Source organism: Sander lucioperca, chromosome 8 (genome assembly GCF_008315115.2).
Source record: "Sander lucioperca isolate FBNREF2018 chromosome 8, SLUC_FBN_1.2, whole genome shotgun sequence".
In the NCBI taxonomy this organism is placed as follows: Eukaryota; Metazoa; Chordata; class Actinopteri; order Perciformes; family Percidae; genus Sander; species Sander lucioperca.
Window position 1 is genome coordinate 17304322 of NC_050180.1, and position 21835 is coordinate 17326156.

Consider the following 21835-nt stretch of genomic DNA (forward strand, 5'->3'; position numbering starts at 1 on the left):
CACTGCTTATGGTTTTCATAAAAATCTCACCTGGACCAGAAATATGACCAAGAAGTAGAAGTTAGCGATTCTTCTGAACTGCTCAAACAAATTCTTGGGAATGAAGTTCCAGAAGGTATACTGTGGGACAGCGTGACAAAAGAATTACTATCACGCACATAAAAACAGAAAAGGAAACAAGGCAAATTATCATCCGGTCCCTCTGGAAAGAGAATTGGTGCTGCACAGCTTGACGAATACAGGCAAAGTGAAATGTGTCACCATTAAAAACACGGCCACAAATAAGATTACATGGTTGTCTAAATATGAAACAAAAGTACAGCATGGTGATAAACAATGTTATGGCTCGGACTCAGGGGCTGTGGCTCGCTCACCTTGGAGGAGACAATGCGGTTGTCGGGGTAACGCTGAGGGATGTTGGCCTCAGCTCCCGGAGGAGGATCTTTATGCCCGATGTACACAGTCCGACTGTCCACCCAGATCTCCTCCCCTACACACTGAGGTAGAGACAGATATATGTATAGTTATAAATAGCAATACAGGTGGAGAGACAAAATGGGGTTAAAGCACTCTGTTCAGCCTTGGTAATGTGTTTGCTTAAGACTCATGAGCTATTTACTATCTACTATCATTATGGAATATAATAACATTGATATTTACTAGACTTTGTCATCCGCCCACACAAACTAAATGCAGACTGACAAAGTCAGATTAAACAGTTCAGTCAAGAAACAGAATGTTACACAAGGGTGTTACACAACTTCAGTCACTTCTTTAAACTAACAACTGAAGGATGAGTGTATGTTTGTTGATGTGTGTGCGTGGGATCAGCTCTGAGTCACACAAGTGTAGATTTGTCATTCATTTATCTTTTCATTTCTTCCTGCAGGACCTCTCTGCAGTCTGCACTCCATCCTTTGATTACTCTTCTACACAGATCCAAAACAACACTGTTGGTTTTACTATAACAGTCCGATGCCTTGATACAAAATAATGCACATTGGATCGTGTGTATGCAAACCTCCATCTCAGTTCATCTCTCATCTATATTACATCTAAGTAGCTCCCCGGGGACAAACAGAGTGCATTCTGGGAGTTTAGTGCAGCACATATTTTTTCAAGGTGTCCTTCAACAAACACTATTGTGGAAAGAGAGCTTTCCAAAAAAAAAAAAAAAAAAGTTAAGAGACCACGGCATTCAGCTATTTGTTTCCATCTGGCTTCCTACATGACTCTTAATGTTTTGGCCTGAGTGGGCAGCGTGAGCGTAGCCTTTGGCAAAGCAGCCCGCATGACACGGCTCAAAGCAAAAGTGTTGACCATTAGCAAAAAGTTATAGAACAAGCACTTCAGTGGAAGCAGCGCTTCACTGCTTAAAATGTCTTCAACATTTTGGCAGGGATGCAGCTCATCACTGTCAATGACCAAATCTTTTATTGTTCAGAGTCCAGATGTCTCCTCAGTAACCTTGTAAATTCAAAATACGTTTTAAAAGTTTACACTTAAATACTACTATAAAATTAAGGCTACTGTAACTTTTCCTAATGAAATCTGCCATATAAGAATGTGTCAAAATAGTCAATCTCAATAGCGAAAAGCTGGGAGTCACCGATCTAAACTTATCCACAGTTATCAACAGGCACTTGGCATTGGGATAAAAATAGACATCGAGCCAACAGTGTCAGCTGACTTAAGACCCTTCCAAAACATTAGGGGGGCAACATGACCCAGAGAGATACAGTGAAATGGAAAGAGAGGGATATGGAAAGTGAGGCGGAAAAAGAGTAGCAGATTGAAGTGGAGCGAACAGCGGGAGAAGGAGACTGAGGAGGACAAAAGAATAAAATGATGACAGAATGAAACTGTGAAAAAAGGCAACAAGGAGGGAGGAAAATGTGTTAAGAAAAAAGAGAAAGACTGACTAACAGGGAGAGAGGGAGGCTGATGTCAAATAAAAAAAATAGAAGCAGTAGTTGCTGAGATGTTGACCAGAAAGATGTAGCACTAGTTATTTTGGTATAGGGTAACGGACCAAACCAAACAGTTAAAAACACTTCCCAATCTGTCATAGACATATAGACTGTCATGTTCACTGGTCTCAAAACAACACTGTGTCAATAGAAAGTCAAAAATAACTCCATGGCTCTGTTCCTCAAACATGGCTCAAATAATCCTGCCTGACATCATGTTAGCCAATTAAAATATCCTATTAATACCCAGCTTTAAATGCTGATTGTGGAAATTGTGTTAGTTACACCAACAGATTGATGATTTGTCAATAATTTACATATCCGCATGTAAAAATCCTAACTCTAATAATTTTTCTAATGGTTCCTCTGATGAAACGATTCACTAACAAGTGTTACAGTGGAACATTGTTTTGATTATTTTACATCATGTGATTTAGCCTATATATTTAGCAAATATATAGAGTGCAAATAAACATAATAAAGTATCAACATCAATAAGGTGAAATTAACCATTGTACACAATGCCAGAAATGTAAACAGGTTCATGTTAAGTGTCATACATATATACTAGACAGTAAGGTGCAAATTCAAAATATGTTTTGTTTTTTTTGTCTGATAAATCGACTAATCATTCATCACTGGTCCTTATTAATATCATGATTATCACACAGCATATCCACCACGTTCCACTTCTATTCAAACATTTTCCTCCTAAACCCACAAATCCCCGATTTGTCCCGTCGTATTTGTATCATCACTTTTTTCTCCCTTTTGTTCCCTCCATCTCCTGGCAGTGTGTGTCACGGAGAAAGACACAGAGAGATTGCGTTGTGGTTTGTAGTTATCTGTTCATTAATCCTCACTGATCCGTATCAACCTCCGGTCCACCGTTCCCTCTTCACTCCACTGCTCCATCAGACAAAGTGGCTGGCTGGTTAGTTGCGGGATGTGGAGGCTTTGTCTTTATTAACAACACTGAAACAGCTTCCTAGTAGAGAGGCTGGTCTTACATAACCATCAATCATCAACAATTACAAGATGGATTTGATAACAGCAAAAATTCCACCACTGCAAGTTCTCCTTTCATGTTTCTAGTGGTGCACAGTGTCGGGCAGATGGTTTTGAACTCTGGATTCAACATTAGAGAACAGAAGCAGGTCCACTATTTTTAAGGTTTAAAAAGCCCAGCAGTCTCTCTAGTTCTGGCATTTTCCACTGGCTTTTCTATCTTAGCACTTTGCAGGACTATGGATGTTTATATTTTCATTGTGGGAAAGCAACTCCTGAACCTGGCAGTGCCATGATCTATCCCCATGGTGTTGCTCCTTTCTCCCGCAGAGGTGTAATAAAAGGTACACACCATTAACCGGCCTGATTAAATAGCTGTGTCTCATCCCTCCTCCACTGCAGAAGCACACAGCATGTTGAGCACGTATCCCTCATTAACTCGAAGATCAAATTTCTCTGATTGAGCTCTTCCTTAATGAACTACCCATGTTAGCTATACAGGGGATGTTGAAATGTACAAACCCTGATTACACAACACCCATTTGCAGGATGTAGATTTTTAGCCCATAGAGTATCAATTTAACGGTCAGTGTTATGGGAAAATATTAAATAATAATTCTATAGTGGGTAGTTTCAACAAAACTGTCGGCGCATCCACATTATACAATCCTTCCATGACTCTTCCTCCACGCAGTTGCTAGTAGCCAAGGAAGACAAAAAAACATGATGGACTCTTCAGAAGAGGTAATTATCTTCACTCGAGCTTCTGCGTGGGAAAGTCACCGGACGACACAATCTTTTGAATATAGCCATACTGAGAAATACAGAGAGAGTTTTGTGGAGCTGAATTAGCTTTGTAGCAACTCATTTGGCAATGGCTTGAATGTAACGGACGTTCATTAATATCAAAAAGTTACGCACTAAAGTTTTAACAAAGTGAACGCATGAAAATTTCTGAAAAGACCTGGAGCTGTTTGCAGCAGCTCTTTGTAAGTTCAAACTTAGCCTGGATATAAGTGTTTACTAAGTGGATGTTTACACATCATTAAATTAAAATGGGTTACACCACGCAAACAAGTTCTTACGTGGAAATTAGTTGGTAATCCTTATTTATACCTACTAACTACTGCCAGATATAGCTGCTACGTAGCTAGCAAGCTCACGTTAGCTCCCTAACATATAACTGGTTTAGATTAAAAATAATTAAAATATAGGCTATAATATGAAATATTGTGTGCGTGTGTGTGTGTGTGTGTGTGTGTGTATATATATATATATATATATATATATATATATATATATATATATATATATATAGTGGACATCTCTGGCCAGACATTTAATAAAATTCTGTTTAATAATGACAAACTGGAAAGATTTTAAATCACATTTTAGAAACATAACACAAATATACCTCAAATAACAAAACATCATGCTAATAATGTCAGGCTAAATTACTAGCTAAATAGCATTGGTTAGGTTAGCATCATCAGGTATTTCCCACTCAATATCTAAAGAAAATGGGCAGTTAAATTTAACATTGTTCGCCCCCCTTAAAACTGTTATATTTGACAGTTATGTCACAGCTTGTGACGCTACAGTGAGTTCCAGCTTTTCATTTACACATTACTAAAGTCTTTACTAGCGAAGACATTGCTTACATTTTATTGGTGCAATTCAATGTAATAAACCGCTAGTTTTCAACTAGCTTAAGTAGTGTTACCTACAGTCATAATGAATTTACCAATAGCTGGTGCAACCCAATGGTTGTGAGCCAAGTCTTACTGATCTACCAGACAGTGTTTCTTTTACATTCAAATGAGAGAAAGTAGCTGCTAAGAAAATCTTTCCTGAGCAAATTAAATTAAGGGTATGAATATTGAAGTATTTCAATATTCCTATTAGTACACGCTATGAGATTTGCATTAAGTAGAGCTAAAAGGAGGTTTGGGACCTTGATCAGCTGAAAAGGAAGGAGGCTACCTGTTCAACATGCACTCCACTGCTACTCATTTGCCATTAATCACCATAGCAACACAGTATACAGCAACAGACAGCTATGCTGTGTCTGCAGGTTCATAAGCAAAGCACCACACAGAGCCTTCATTAAGTATAGACTGAAGATCAAAAGTGTGGGATTTTCTCATTAATTTAAAGCTGTGGAACTCGATTTGACAAGAGATTATTATCCTTGAAATCTTTTTCGTGCTTTTATTTAGTTCCACTAGGAGTTTTTAGACTATATTCTCTGTGGACAACCCCTTTTTTGGAACAAAGCACTGAAAGGATGAAACGAGTAAACATCAAAAGCAGCAGTGAGGAGGACGAAACTAATGAAGTAAGGAGAGGGAACGTAGCTGACGGGTAGTAGTGCCATTCGTGACAGTTATAATAAGTTCTTAGACGATAATATTTTGTGTGTGGCAACACAGGTGCAGACAGAAAACACACATGTACCCCTATTCTGGTTTGAAAATTTTAAAAACATATTGACCTTTAGCCTCCACATACTGTCTCAACTGCTGACATTGATGACACATATAACTATATATCTGCAACAAAATCAAAGGATGAATATCAGAAGATTACAATAAAATGACATTTGTATTCTGTTGTTGCCCCAGCTTCCTCTCCCACTTGACTTGCTGTGATCCAACTGTTACATAAGTCTTTAATCCAGCTGTGCTACTTCTCGTCTCCCCTCTCTCTCTTCTCTCCTTTTCTCCTGCCACCGTAATCAGAATCCTAAAAAAAAAAACTCTTTCTCATTTTGTCTGCTTTTAACACCGAAAACATCCTAATACAAGCTTAAAAACTGTCTTATAATGAAATCTCTGCATCCAGAGCACGCTGCAGGAGGCAAAATAATTCTTTTGAGCCACCACGCAGATGCATGGCTGTTTTCTTTGATATACAGACAGGCAAGCACAGATCCTGTGTGTTTTTGTCACCTACAGCCTCTGTCTCCCCGCCAGGGCCCCGTCTCTGAGGGGAGCAGTGTCCAGGAATAGATTGCCCTTAACCGTTTGTAGCAGCTAATGTGGCAAACAGTCATCTAGCAGGTAGTGTTCTGCCTTTCAACACCAGCCAGGGGACTCAACAAGCTGTAAAGTTGCAAGAAACCTTTCTAAAGCCCTTCAGCACTCCGGGACTCTGCTGGCACCCATTTGATCAAAGGGTGACATGGCTGGCCTTTCTCTTTTATCTGCTGAGGTTGTGAGAGGTCTCCACAAGAATAACAGTCATATATTCATAGATAAGATGTAAAGGAGGGTGAGGATAGAGGGGGACAAGGGTAAATCAAGCTATGGACAGGAAGAAGCAGTGGCGGATATAAATCAAACTGTTGTTATCACAAGAGGCTGTTGTGAAAGTGAAAAGGGAAACTTTAAAAATAAGAGAACATATTCAAGTCCCCACAAGATATCATATATCTTTAAATATGACCACCGGCATCCTACTTATCCAGATCATGACCTCATGCAGTTCTCACGCTTTGCACCAGTCTGAGGCATCACGCCATCGCTATTATTATTATTACCAGACGACAAAAAGGCACCAGAGACAAGGGAGTGGAGACAGTGGACACATATCACACACACACACACACACACACACACACAGGATCTGTTTAAACCACTGGAGGTCATTTTACGGATAAAACTCATTATAAATATCAGATAAATGTCTTCCTGTTATGTCCTGGCCCAGGACACACACACACACACACACACACACACACACACACACACACACACACACAACTATATATCTTATTGCATTTAGGCTTGGCAGTTCTTTTATGCCAACAGAGAAAAAAGTTAAACAGATTCAGGTTATGACGCAAAAAAATGTTCTATTTTAACTTCTCGCACTGCAAAACACCATGACACCATATTTTTCTTCACAAAATCTCTTTACTGAACTGTACAGGCTCAATTCACCAGCAAGTTTTCTCAGTCAGAAAATACAGAATACACTGCCTTCAGAAAATTATATTTCTTTCTCATATAAAGTGCTTTACTGGATAGATCTGAATGACTGTCTAGACAAATCACATTATTAACCCAAATAATAAACTAAATTTTAGTTTGAACTGATTTTCTAGCAAAGCATCTGGAACTATGTCATAAAGCCATTCTTTTTTATGTCTATAATACTTTTTAACTGGTCTACTCCCTAAATGTTCATTGATTGTTCATCATCTGTTCAAGTTATATGTTTTCAAAAACTGAATGTCTGTACCATGGACAGCAATTGAAATTATCCCAGGACTTTATCATTCTGTGCCCAACAAAGTTGTATATTAAAATATATTACAATGTTGTCAATAAACCATACCAACAGCAAAGCAGAGTTGGCCGGTGCAACATAACAGAAAAACCAAAAAGTACATAAAAGGACAAGTCACAAATCAATGACACAGTGATTATATGGGAACAAGATATGAAGTGAAAGGCTCATAAACTTAGCTGGGGGTGTAAAGTGAACTCAATCAGAAGTACATCCTTTCATGGCTGAAGAAGCTTTACTAATTCAGCTTTTTTTATTTATTGCAAAATTATGAAAGTATGGGAAGCTGGCTACATTTGGGCAGTGACCTTGCTGGGAGTTTACTGCTCTCTCTGTCCAGAGAAAAGGCGCCTTGCTTATCACACATTAATCACCTTGCATGATGTAATGTTTGTTCTTCTATGTAGCCTCATTAAGGGAGCAGCTGTTTAGAATATGGCAGGGTTAATAGAGGGGGATAGACAAGTAATAGGAGGACCAGATTGACATCAACCATCCCTTCAATTCTAACTCAATATCAGGATAATTGAATTAATGATTCATTCCTATACTTCATAACGTTGCAGAGTAAGGATGCAAAGGGAAAAGGGTGAGAGATGAGGGGCGTGTTCATTGACCCCATTCCTCCCTCCTCCCCTCCGCCTCACCCGTGGATCTGATTTCCCCTGATATTAGACCTGCTGGAGCATCCGTCAAGCTCCCTACACACTGTCACCACATGCAAATACACACACACTCGCTCACTGGTACCAGTCTGATGAGCATAAACACACACACACACACACACACACACACACACACACACACACACACAGATAGTTATCTTCACAGCACCTGAGCCAGTTTTAAGGTCACGCGAAAGGTTCGCAGACTGTATATTGAAGATGTGACGATACTCCAGAGGTGCCCAGTCTGATGAACATCAGCAGACCTGTCAGAGTTAGTTCCCACTAGACACTGTATTCTCTAATTCAGCCACCCACCAACTAGCTGCTTCCTGCTCTGGCTGATAAGCAGAGACTGCTGATGGCCCAGGCCTGTTCAGACCACACCAACTAGTAATGTAGTTACAGTTCACCATCATCTACTTTGTTATTATGTGGACATTTCCTGCTAACAAACAGATCCCTGATGACAAATGATGACAAGGCATGGCTGGGTTTTTTCTTAAAGTGTTTTTTTTTACTGAAAGTGACAACTTTAAAGCTGCTCTAGTTTAACCAGCACAACTTATCAATCGACCAGGCTGCAGTCGGGTACAAGCAGGTGTACAATCCAGTTCAGAGTCCCAAGAAGGCCTACCAGGTCTGTAAGTTGTAAGTCCTGATTGGGATTTATTTCCCTGCAGACCATGGCAACTGGAAGCAATGAGATAGTTAACTATGCATGCATATTGCAGCTCACTAAAGCAATGTAACTGGGCCAGCCAAGTTCATTTCTATTCTGCACATTCACCAGCCATCACTGCATCTGTAGCCACTGGCACATTCCCCATTCAGCTCCACAAAATACATTGTAAAGCCCACAGTCAATGGCCTGCCAAAGCAGCCAGAGTGAAATGTTTATCATTGCAGATGAGCAAAGTGTTTATCATCCTGCGCGTCCACGCTCAACCCTCTGAAGGCAGTGGTGTGCAAGGTAATTTCCAACACATAGGCTACTACTGTATTGTAGAAAACATAGCTACAAATGTTACATGCATTATATATTGATGCACTTGCAGACACAGAGTTACAGTTGTGACAGTGTTGACAGACGGGGGCCCTTACGTATCTGCTGATGATGTTCCGGAGCTGGGTGAAATCCATCCTTCAGACAGCTCTGGCGGCGACTAAACTGTGCAACAGAGACGTTCAGCTCTCCTCGGATCTTCGTAAACGCTACCTAACGTGGATCTTTTCACCAGTATCCATCGTTCACCACCTCCGCCGCCGCCACCGCCGTGTCTGTGATAGCGAGGAGCAGCGGTCTCTCAGTCGGCTCTTCTGATTTTCATGGCATCCCTGTGAAGAGCCATGCAGCGACCAAGCGATTACAACAACCCACACTCACGCTGCTGGTTACATTTCAGAAGAAATTTCACCGCATGCAAACCTCCAAACCTCTGGGTAGTCTTCCTGGTTACACCTCGTTTGTTAAACTGTTTGTTTTTTTTTCTTGCAGGAGACAGCCCCTCATGGAGGCTATCTGTGTGTCCCGCTCTGTTTTACAGCGGTGGCCCTCGATGTAGCGACAACGCAAAACGTCCACAACGCTCACCCGTCAGATGACTATGCGGCGCATGCGCACTGTGGTTATTCCTCACCTCTCCTGGAGCATATACATGCATCAATCAAAACAAAAAAAATTACATTTTTTTAAACTAAAAATAGTGTCTGCGCAAATCTGCGCAAAACTACACAAGCCAAAACAACTTCAAAATAATGTCACTGTTATTGTGGTTTGCCAATGTAATGAGGGATTTTTAAAAACACACTTGGTATTACCAAAAGCACAGTGTAAAATACGCTATTACAAGTAAAAGATCTGCATTATCTTTTTTAGTTACATATAAGTAAAAGTACAGAGTTGTTAAAAGAGTACTCACTATGCAGGCAAAACAGCATTAGTGACATTATTTGATTGTTATTAGCCTACTGATGCATTAACATGTAAGCAGCATTGTAATGCTGTACTTTAGCTGGCAGAGGTGGAGGTGATTCTACATGACTTGTGTTATATACTGCTGGTGGTTTAATTTACTGCATTACAATGCAATATATTTCATATGCTGATTAAAGGTTTTTTCAATCTTAATCTGAGAGGTAAATTGCAATAGCTGTCAGATAAATTTGGTGGGGTAAAGTACATTATTTCCCCCTTAAATAAAATGGAGTATAAAGTAGAATAAAATTAAAATACTCAACAAGTACTTTAGTATATAGTACTTGAGTAAATGTACTAATTTAGTGTGCCCAATGCACTGCAGGTCTCAGTCTTTAAAGTAATTGTTATGTAAAATAATTATATATATAGGCAGAGACATTTCACATGCTCTTAATGCCAACAGCTTGGACCCACCGACTACACATGCACACACTCTCTCTCTCATGCTCACACACACACACACACACACACACACACACACATGGAAAGTCACTGTAATATTTCTACAATAGTAATAATCCTACATAACATGTATCTGTCCTCAGCAGTGAGGTCATAGTAAACTTACTGTGTTGTTATGTTCCTTGGTAACACTTTCTGTTAAGGCATTTGTCCTTTACAACCCTAAGCCTTTAACTTAGTAACTAATGGCTTTATTAATGGTTAATTCATCATTTACTAATGCTTTATAGTTATAGGCCATTAATAAGAACTAATTTTGTGTAGCCAGGTTCTGAAAAATACGATCCATTAATACATGCTCATGTGTCTCTCACTTTCTAATAAGCCATCACGTCTGTTGTTTTAAATGTTAATAAATCATTAATAGAGGGTTTTAATCATCAGGTCTGCAGTTGTAAGTGTTAAGATGTTGATTATGAGATTTTGGTCCAGATCATCTCAGCCCCTATGAGTGCTCAGTCAAACAAATCAAAGGGAGTTTTCACAACCTAGTAACCCAAAAGTTCTTATTAATTGCCTTAAATTGATCTCTAAAAATGTGTAAATTATTTATTAACCATTAACAAAGTCATTAGATATAATCTATAAACAAATAAAGAAAGTGGTAGCTGTTCTGTTGTGACACTTTTCCTTATGTGCTGTTTATGCATATTGATCAGAAGTTTATTTAACATTATGAGAAGGAGGAAATCACAAACAAAGATGCAGAACTCAGGAGTCCAGGTGATTTGTTAACATCCAATAGAACAACAAACCAACCAGAACAAAAATATCATCAACGAAATTACTCCTAAGTTAAAAATGTTAAAAGACACAAAACCACAAGTCGACAGAGAGAAATTATAAGTTAATAGAAGAAGCAAACATTAAAGTCAAAGCTCACAGTCTGTGTTATGTAACAGAGCTCCTTTTTACTGCAGCTACACAACAGCAATCCTGCCATTGTTGTGCTTGTTGTGACACAATGTGACTAACAAGAACCTTACAAAACCATATATAAGCAAATAGAAAATCTAAAATTAGCTTCTTCTCCATCTAGGGGGATCCTCTGGCTGCAGGGCGGCAGGGCGCGATGTCTGCCCCAGACATTTCATTTGCGGAGTTATGACTTTCAATTAACACAGACACTATTAATAATGCACAGGGATCCAGCACTTTCAGCTCTGATCGACTAATGCTTGATGCTGCTGTTTACCTCCCTCAAGACCCCGGAGCACTTAGTGTCTCATGATGAGTCTGCCTCAGTGGACAGATTACAACATGCTCTTTGTTTATGGGTTGTGACAATTATATGCATGTTGTGTTTTATGTCATTGTCATGTTGTGGAGATAGGAGAGCCTCTCATTCCCTTTTTACTTATTGGTCACACATACAAAAAGCACAATAACAATCAAAGATAGCTTTTACAGTGCCACCACAGCAGATATACAGTAAGAATGCCATAATGTGCTATAATAAGAACACCAGAAAAGCTGACTTTTTGCAATAAAAGCATCTTAAATCTCTGGCTGAATAACGTTCTCACCTCACAGACTAGAGTGTTTGCATACTAAATGATAAACTAACAGCAATGACTATTTGTCTGAATCTAAATTTCTAAAACATCAGATCATATACTTATCTGATTGTATCTGATTTTCTTTTCCTTCGAAAGCAGCTGGCCTTGATTTCCAGATGAACTGGGCCAAAATTGCTGCTCAGTTTGAAGCATAGGTTGATGTTTTTCGCTGCTGTTGCTATGATTATCACATAGCTGACTGACTATTACTGTTCCATCTGAGTGGAGGAACTGGGTCATTGTTCATTCCTTCCTACTGTCCTCTGTGGGGCAGAGGGTTACTTTCCTCATGTTGCCATCAGTTCTGCGTGGGAAGAATCTGCCATCTGTAATTTGGCAGATTCCTTGGGGACTCTGATGAAGATGTAACTCTACATCGAAACGTTAGTCATTGTTTTGCACCTTAAGTAATAAAACTATCAAGTAAGAAGACATCTGTGTTGCACCGGCTATTTGTTACTTTATACCGCTTTTGTCCTGCCTTGGTTGCACCGGATTGTTGTGGTCTGCAGAAGTGCAGAGAACTTTCCTTTTTAGCTGATAAGTGAAATGAGCATCATTAAAGTGCAAACACTTTTAAAAGGTATTTCAATTCAATAAAACATATGTGCTGATTTAAGATTGCTAATTTGCTTAAAATTACTGGATATGTTGTTCAAAGATCATCATTTGTTATAATATTGTAAAAACAGAACTTGAACTCAAGACAATATAGATCAAATCAACCAATGTCTAAATGCTGACTTGTTGTCTATTAGCTGAAACATCAAACTGCTTTCCAGTGATGTTTTTTTCAATGGTGAACAGGTTTTTAGCATCATTGGTTCATGTGTAGTTTATTCATTATAGCTCTTGTTGCAGCATGAGCAGCTGACTCTGTACTATTGTCAGCACAATCAGCGGATCCTATTATGCTGTAGATTTGAATTTATCCCTTCATCAACTCACTGGCTGTGGAAAATAAAGAATATGGGGCATGGGATGAGGTTTGTGAGGAACATGCTGCAGTTAGTTTGGATCAGCAGATATTGCTGCAAGGGATCTATAGATATTCTTCAAACCCAAAAGTATAAAAGCCTTGAGTATAAAATGCTACAGAAATGACTGCAGTTCTATCATTATATTTGAAAAGAGATTCTTGTGTTTGTGGTGCCTGGCTTGTAAACATAATTCATGTCTATCAATATATTGGTAATTAGTTTGATTAATATTAGTTTAAACTGGCCATACATCAGTTGTTGGGTACAAAAAGTTGCAGGGATATTTTTGTATACTGATTGGATATTTTCAGCATGTTTCATAGCAGCAGCCTAATAACAAACCAAATTAAAGGCTAAAACATATGAATACATACAGACAAATGCTTCATGACTTTGTGGTTGCTGCTTCTGAATGGTGGGCTTTAAGTAAAACAGAAAGCTTGAAAGAGCAAATATATTCTTTTTTTTTAGAGTAACTTTACTCTTTTTTAGTTTGTCTGATCTTACTTTAATGGTGAAGATATCTACAAGAATCTGAATCCAGTTGTTAATTAAATAAAATTAGGACTGCCTTAGTTGATTTCATTAATTTGAATCATGAGCTTGAAAATGAACTGAAAGGTTTATCACAAATCAACTTCAGGTAATAATGTGTTATTAGGGAATTTTATGGACCTTATTTGATGGCTGCTTATGTGCAACAGAGAAATAAACTCAGGTATTTGGTGCCATCTAGTGGCCGGTACCCCAAAACACAATAGTTGCCTCTTAAATGCATCATCAGATCTACTCCACAGCCCTGTTGGTGTAGATTCAGGTAATTTGGCAGCTAATTAATTGCTTTGATTAATTGTAATTGTATCGTTAAAGCATGAGTTCACCCTGTATCATGGGGGAACAAATTAACAGAAGGTAACAATTAGGCCTATGGTGTTTGTCTACTGTTTATTTATTCATGAAGCTTCAACAGATTTGTTGTTACTTGACTGAATGAGTTGTTGGTGATTGCTTGAGTGATTTAGTTGATGACTGAGTGAATGTGCATTTGAGTGAACCAGCTTTACAGGTTCATGTGTGACCTCCTGACTAATGTCAGAGGTGTTACTGAATGTAGCTTAACACAGCTTGTGAGACTAAGGTTGTGTGAGTAAGCACTGCACACACTGCAGGACGCCGGTCCCTCTCTGAGCAGAGATAATAGGTGTGTTTGTGTCTCTGGCGGTGCTGATGTGCGTCACATGCCTCCTCTCTCTATGCCCAGTCCGGGTGCCAGTAGAGGGGCTTAAACCTGCGTCTGGAGATGGGAGCTGTGGAGATCCCAGGGAGCGGATGCTTGGCACCGTGAAATAGGATTTGGGGAGGACCGAAGCAATGAAGCGAGCGGGAGAAGAGCAACTGCCAAGTCCTCTCTACGGATTTGATGCCCCCCTCCTCACCCCTTAAACATATTCAGCTTGCACGCGCACACACACACACACACACACACACACACACACACACACACACACACACACACACACACACTAATGTGCAGAGACGGAGAGAAAGAGAGGGGAATTGTGGATGGAGAGGGAGAGAAAAGCAAAGCAAAGAGGGGAGTATACTAAGAAGAACAGTGTTTGGAGCAATAACATAGTGTAGTCAGAGAGACGGTGACCTGAACATGTGTTCCTCACCGTAACCAACCTATACAATTCACTAATCCTGCCAGGGCTTTTACCAGGTGCCCCGTGCCTGCTTATATATGTGTGTGTGTGTGTGTGTGTGTGTGTGTGTGTGTGTGTCTATATGGGTTTATGGTTTCTGCATGCACGTTGCTAGATCATCCTCTATAAGTGACAGACAGAGGTTGACAAGAAACAGAGAGAAACAGTAGGGAGGAGGGGGGAAATAGCTAGGCGGGGCTACTCACATGGCTGTCAAAAGGAGTGATTGATTTTCCGCCCCTTGTTATCGAGGCCAGCAGCCACCAGGACCCCTAATACCCCCCTGTCTGACACACACACACACACACACACACACACACACACACACACACACACACACACACACACACACACACACACACACACACACACTATCAGCAGCTAAATACCCAGAAAATAGGGCTATCAAGTCTCATCTCTCTCTCTCTCTCTCACACGTTGTCATAACAAATATCTAATCAGCATAGTTGGCTCTCATGGAGCAGAGAGAGTAGAAGAAAGGGAAAACATAGTTGGCTCAGTTTGCCTGTAGCTGACAGAGCACAAGAAAGGGAAAACAAAATCAGTTACGAAGCCGAGCACAGATTGAGGAGCTGAGATGATTCAGAAAAGCAAGATGGATGTATCTAAGTGTATGCTTCTGGGGATTTCTATTTCCGATCACATATTTCTGTTTATCTCTGTGCTGAATTCTGATCTGAGGGAAGCACCAAACCGCAACGTTGATAGCTTCTGAGCTAGACTGCTGTAAATGTTGTTCAAAGAGGGAAAAATCAGCAGATAGAAGTGTGGTGACAGAAATTTCAAGGCAAAACAGTGGAACCCCAGCATCACTCTCTTCCTCACACTTCCTCTTTCTCTCCCAGCCTTCACTTCTCTTTCCTTTTCTTGCCTCTTGTTCCATGCCCTCTTCAACCCCCTCTTGAATGATTTCTTCTTTTTTCAAATTTCCACGAGGACTGGTGCAATTTTGCCATTACTCATATTATTGCTGGTGGCTGCAAACTGAGTCTTGGCTTCATTCCTCAGGGGTAATTGGAAACTGCAGGTGTGAGAGGGCACATTAGCATACACAAGCCTTGCACAGCTTACTGCTTCAGCCCTAATGGCAGCATGAAAAATACATCTATCACACTAATGCCTAAGAGATGGATGTGTACTGTAGTTACACCACTGAGACCAGTCATAAAAATGTGATATCCTGTGGTGTAAGTGAGCATGTGCATGCTTTTCCCAAAGTGTGTCTCTGCATGTTTGTGTGTGTACCTGAGGCACAGAAAGAAGAGGGGAGCGAAACAAAGTGACGCTGAGCATCACATACTGTCTGTCAATATAGAGAAAATGCACGTGTAGATCATATGCCAAGTGGACTGTATTTGTTTAATTCAGGCCGGTTCTGATCATTCTTAATAAATGTGTCTGTGTGGTCTGCACCATGCCAAAATAAATGTGTCGTACTATGCTGGTTGAGTCTAGCAGTTGTTACAGTCTGACACATTTTATTTTGCACGTGCTCTGCCCTTTATAGCATGCTCGGGGACTGAGTTTTGCATTTGTGATCAAAGTTAATCTGCAAAGTGTAGATTAAATCAACAGCTGCAGGTTTCAGATGATTCAGGTGGGGGGAAGAATGATATCAACCAGTGAGACAATATCAAGTTGCAGGTCTTGTGAGGGATCACTACCAGTTTTGGTTTTGTCCCAAAATATCTCTGGTCAGAGGTATTCCAGTACTACTTTGACATGTACAATATGGAATTCAGTCCAGATCCAAAATGAGCAGAATGTAATTTATAATAAAAATATTGTAGCAGTTCAGTATTGAATATAATAGCTAAGAGATACTTTCTAATGCTTTGGAATACAGCATTTATGCCACAGTTTAAATCCTGGTTGACAAATCAACCAATTCTTCAGATATATGGAATCCATCTCTCACCTATTTGACATGAAGATCAGGAAACAGTGTTTAAAACTCTCTAAAGCCTATATAGACAAAGAAATGCCTGGTCAGTTTGATATTTTTGCCAATTCAGAGCTTATTCTTTCAGTCGTTATCCCGTGTTATATATGATATACAGTAATTCAGAGAAACCTCCCCTTTCTTTCTGGTGCAGTGTAAAGTCACCATCATGCATTATCTTTGTGTGGTACTGAGCATACCAATTGACATGATAAAAAAAATGTTGTTTGTTGAATAACTCCATAGTCAACCAAGGGATTTTTGTTTGTTTTGGTGCTCCATGTGAAGTTTGGTGCAAATACACCTTTTCCTCAGTAAGTTAGAGCCATTTATTGGATATTATTGTATGTTTTTGTAGACCAATGTAACAATAACAATTCTATTTTGTATCAACCCCTGAGAGTTATATATGTCATTAGAAAATAGACAACCTAATCTGTTGATATACTGTGTGGAAGACTGCAGAGCATTTTCATTCCTCACTGCAAACACTAAAAACACTCACTCATCTTTTAAAGGATACTGTTTACTAGTGTATATTTATTTATTTAAAAAAAAAAAAAAAAAAAAAAAATATATATATATATATATATATATATATATATATATATATATATATAATGTATTGCACTAAAATGTGTTTTAAATTTTTTAATTTATGCATACAAACATAGCTTATTGCTGTCTGAATCTGGCTTCTACCTATCCATGGAGTATTATGACAGGGACAGAGGTTTTCTTACATTCTCTTACAGTTTTCTTGTACTTTTTTGGCATTTCTAAATCAGAATTGATAATTAATTCATAATTTCAACAAAATAATTAGTATATTTAAGCTCTGCAAACTTTATATCAAATCACACAAGCAGTAATTGCTCCACATTTTCTTCCCTAAACAACAGTTCACCTGCCTTAATGGGGTACATACTCTACATGTACCAACTTTGACGTCACTTGAACTCTGTAGGGGTTATGCCCCTTCATTCCTAAATCACTACTAAAAGCTATGACTCAGGCCAATGGCTTGATTAAAAAAAAGAAAAAAAGAATAGAAAGAATAATCACGTTCATCTGCACTGGTAAGATAAATTATTATTTATCATTACTTTTGCCAGGAACATGTGAATAAAATTGTATTCAATTTGAAAACCTCACACTTAAGCCATTGTGGTGCCACTTGTTCAATTTTTAAATTCTCTGTAAAAAAAATGAAAGTAGAGTTTTGGTAGGCTTAGTGAACAACAGACCCATGATAAGTGAATTATTTAGATTCCTAAGACACTTTTTCAGTTACTGCAGCCCTTTCAAACATGCAAATTAATACATGAAATTACTGACTTTACATAAAGTAGGTCAATAGTTTTATTCAGTAGCTTCAATTAAAAGAAAAGTAATATCCCATTAATTGCTGCAGGCAAAATGTTTTTGAAAATTTGGTACAAATGTTAACATATGTGATTTGTATCTTTTTTTTTTTTTTTTACCATGGACAGAAAAAAACACTCAAAATCGCACACATTTTTGATCACTTTAGTCAACAGATAATTTCAGTCAGTCAGACAGACAGTCACCTGATTCAAAATTCCAGAAAACCCAACTTGGTGGACATGGATGGGAACATTGTAGAACATGAATGCCTTTGACTTCTTTGAATAATGTGTGTTGAAAAATGATGATGGCTGAGATTGATTATTGAGGAGCAGAGCTCAGGTTATTATAATCACTGATACCAGAAACCTTGGAAACATACAAGTATGGCAGAATCAAATAACATTTGTGTTTGTGTTAGTGGACTGTTATTTATTTAAAAGGAAGAAAATGAGTGAATGAGTGCTCGCCCTACTTATTTGTGAACACTGCAGAACCTATATAGTTTTGGTAGCTTTACTGCTCTATGTTACTCTGTGTGTGATGTGTAATCATTTATAGAAATCTAATCTAGTCTGTGAGAGGAATCTATCTTGAGTATCAAGCCATCATCATGAGTTTCCTCTCTGTTTGTACCATTAACTTCTACAATACTAGAACACTTTATGAAAATGAATCAATGAGTGTAGGGAATAAAAGAACAGCAGGGATATCAAATTCTCAAGTATTGTAATGAAATTATATTGTAGTCAAATCCAAATTGTCATAAGTAATTACAGGTATATCTGGACATCAAGAGTGCCACTGTGGCTTACTCTGCCACTAAAAAAGAGATGTTTAAAGCAAGGCAACCAATTTCTTCCTAGGAGGTGAAATAATGACCCATTTGGACCCCCCATAGTGTGTGCATAGAGTGTGTGCCCCTTCAGCTTCCTAACCTTAGTCATGTGTGAATACCATAGCCACAAACACACACACACACACACACACACACACACACACACACAGCTGCAACATATGCCTTTTTACGTTGCTCCCTACACTTACCCCTCTTCCACCTCAAGGCGTAATTTATTTGGGTTAAATTTGCCAGAATGCTCCTCTTTTAACCATGGCGATGCGCCGTGATGCGCTCCGCCTCGCTGGGCTTTCAGTGTTAATCCGCAGCTCTTTACATCAACAGATAAGATAGAAACAGATGCAAAACACATGAGGAGGCCATCCCATGCCATACTACGTGCTGTAGTGCAGAGAGATGTCTCTATAGATACGGATCCTTTGGGTTTGGGGATATCAAATGATCAAGTATTGTAATGAAATTATATTGTAGTGAAATCCAAATTGTCATAAGTAATCACAGGTATATCTGGACATCAAGAGTGCGACTGTGGCTTACTTTGCCACTAAAAAAAGAGATGTTTAAAGCAGGGTAACCAATTTCTTCCTAGGAGGTGAAATAATGACCCATTTTGAACCCCCATAGTGTGTGCATAGGATGTGTGCCCCTTCAGCTTCCTAACCTTAGTCATGTGTTAATACTAGTGCTGTCAGTTAAACGCGTTATTAACGGCGTTAACGCAAACCCATTTTAACGGCGTCAATTTTTTATCGTGAGATTAACGTTCTTTTTGGCCTAGCAAACTTTGTAGTTTTTTTCACATGATGTTGCAACAACTAGTAACGTTAGAAAAACTACAACACCACACTGGATCTAGCTAGACCGGAAACAAAACAACAGGAACGCCGCACACACTTGTTTGGGCTTGCGAGCCGGCCAAAGAGTAGTAGGCTAACGTTATGTTTTGAGTGGATGGCGAGCGCGAGACGCCGAAATGGATGCCAATAAGATTCTGAATGGAAAGTTTACTTTTAAAAAGTTGTCGAAGGGGACAGTAGTTTCACGCATAAACAGCCTGTACGACACGGAGAAAGCAGCCCAACTGGAACTGCTGCAAAGTGCTGCAAACGCTGTCTCATTAACCAGTGATCACTGGACGTCAGTGAGTAATCAAAATTATTTAGAAGTTACTGCACACTATATTGACTCTTTATATCAGCATACGGTTTTAGGACTGTGTTGTTTTTATTGGGTTTTTTTTTTTTTTAACTTTTTGTCATTTGGGACATTGTCCACCCCCTTTTCTGTCCAGGAGAATTGTTACATTCCTTATTAGAAAAACGTAAAGGTTACAAATGTCCTGCTGTGGCATCCGGTTTCAGGAATTGTGCAATAATGACAGATTCACACATTGTTCTTTTGTTTACAGTAAATAAATAATAAACAATTACAAAAATTAAAGTCAAGTTCATAAAGTAACTTTCTTTGCATTCATTTGATTCCCAATTAAGATACACTGGTAAGAATGGCTTTCCATTGTTAATATGTACTTAAAAACAGTTCTGAAATGCAAAATAATAGAATTTTATTCATGTGATAAAACATGTGATTAATCGTGATTAACTATAGGAATTTGGCGATTAATCGCGATTAAAAAAATGTATCGTTTGACAGCCCTAGTTAATACCATAGCCACACACACACACACACACACACACACACACACACACACACACACACACACACACACACACACGCAGGGTCTTTCTGCAGTTTTTCTTGTCTATAGACCAATGCTGAAACAGATTGTTGAACACTGACATCCATTGATTCCCTCCTCTCCCTGCAGTTAGTCATAGGGATTCATCACTCCACTTCTTCAAAAAGGCAGTAGTCACCTCACAGAGCATGCCTGTGCACTGTGAATATACAGAGGGATAAATAAACACAAGTCAGAGCGCAAAACATTCATTCAGTCATTAAAAGAAGGAGAGAATAACTGGAGAAAAGCTGGAGAACACTATATGCTCCCTATTGACCCACCTGTTCCCTCGTTAGTACGGACATGAAACCCACCATGACTTTCCCAATTGCCCTTATATTGATAATGAACATGTATATACCTTAAAAACTTAAAACTACCAAACCAAAATCGAGAGGTAGCCTGAACATGTAAATGGCATTACCATGGTATATTTATGCATCAGAACCACAGATGCATTTGGGTAGTACATAAATGCCCAGCGAAAAGAGAAGTGGCACTGCAGTGTATAATTGCGTATACTTAGTGCTACACCACTGCTAACTAACATGCTGTTCTCGGCTTGGTTCTCTTCTTTATTTGAAATAAATTGCTACTGCTGCTGCTGGTAACATAAAATGTATAATCAACGTGAATATGCAAGAATTAAAACTCATATAGTTGTCTGAAAAAAAGCCACATGCACTTGACTTTAGCAGTCCTTTACCATGTGTGATCTGAACTTCTCACCTCATGTTTCACTGTTCATTCGCTGCTAATGCACAGATGTTCTTGGTGGATTTAATATCTAGAGTTTTATTCCAAATTTCCACTTTTTAAAGCACAAAAGACATTACAAAAAGAAAAAGAGAATAATAATATAGCAGAAGTTACTACAACTTAAATAAAACAGGTTGTCTTACCACTGCTGCTGTTTCTGACGCTTTTAATAAAGAACTTAATCATTTTTACATCTAAATTCAGATCCCACAATTTCCTAATAGGTTCACTCCTCATTGCTTGCATCATACATAACACAACACAACACAACACAACACAACACAACACAACACAACATAACATAACATAACACAACATAACATAACATAACATAACATAACATAATGTGGCAAAGCACAAAAATCTGTGCCCCAAACATATGCTGCCTCAGTTGAGCCCCTTACCCGTTTAACACATCCATTGTCACACCTGAAAACAACTGAATCAACAAGGAAACATGCTGATGTAGTGGTTATTATGGTAATCAGTAATGAAGTGTTTGTAAAACATTTTCAAAAAGT

The 21835-nt window shown here is 38.8% G+C and overlaps 1 protein-coding gene across 9 annotated transcripts in view; it reads right to left on the bottom strand.

Annotated features, from left to right (window-relative positions):
* The window catches only part of LOC116045939 (probable phospholipid-transporting ATPase IH), a 34754-nt gene extending 25214 nt beyond the window's left edge, over window positions 1-9540 (bottom strand). For 5 of the 9 annotated variants that reach the window (XM_031293999.2, XM_036004323.1, XM_031294026.2 and 2 more), the window contains exons 1-3: window positions 9041-9539; window positions 375-497; window positions 31-120 (exon numbers count right to left, since the gene is read on the bottom strand). In XM_031293999.2, coding sequence (XP_031149859.1) covers window positions 31-120; window positions 375-497; window positions 9041-9079 — 252 coding nt within the window. In that variant the 5' untranslated portion in view covers window positions 9080-9539. Of the gene's footprint in view, window positions 1-30; window positions 121-374; window positions 498-9040 lie in introns of all 9 variants that reach the window. The other 4 variants (XM_031293981.2, XM_031293990.2, XM_036004324.1 and 1 more) reach the window with 3 other exon arrangements.
* Window positions 9541-21835: the final 12295 nt, after the last annotated feature.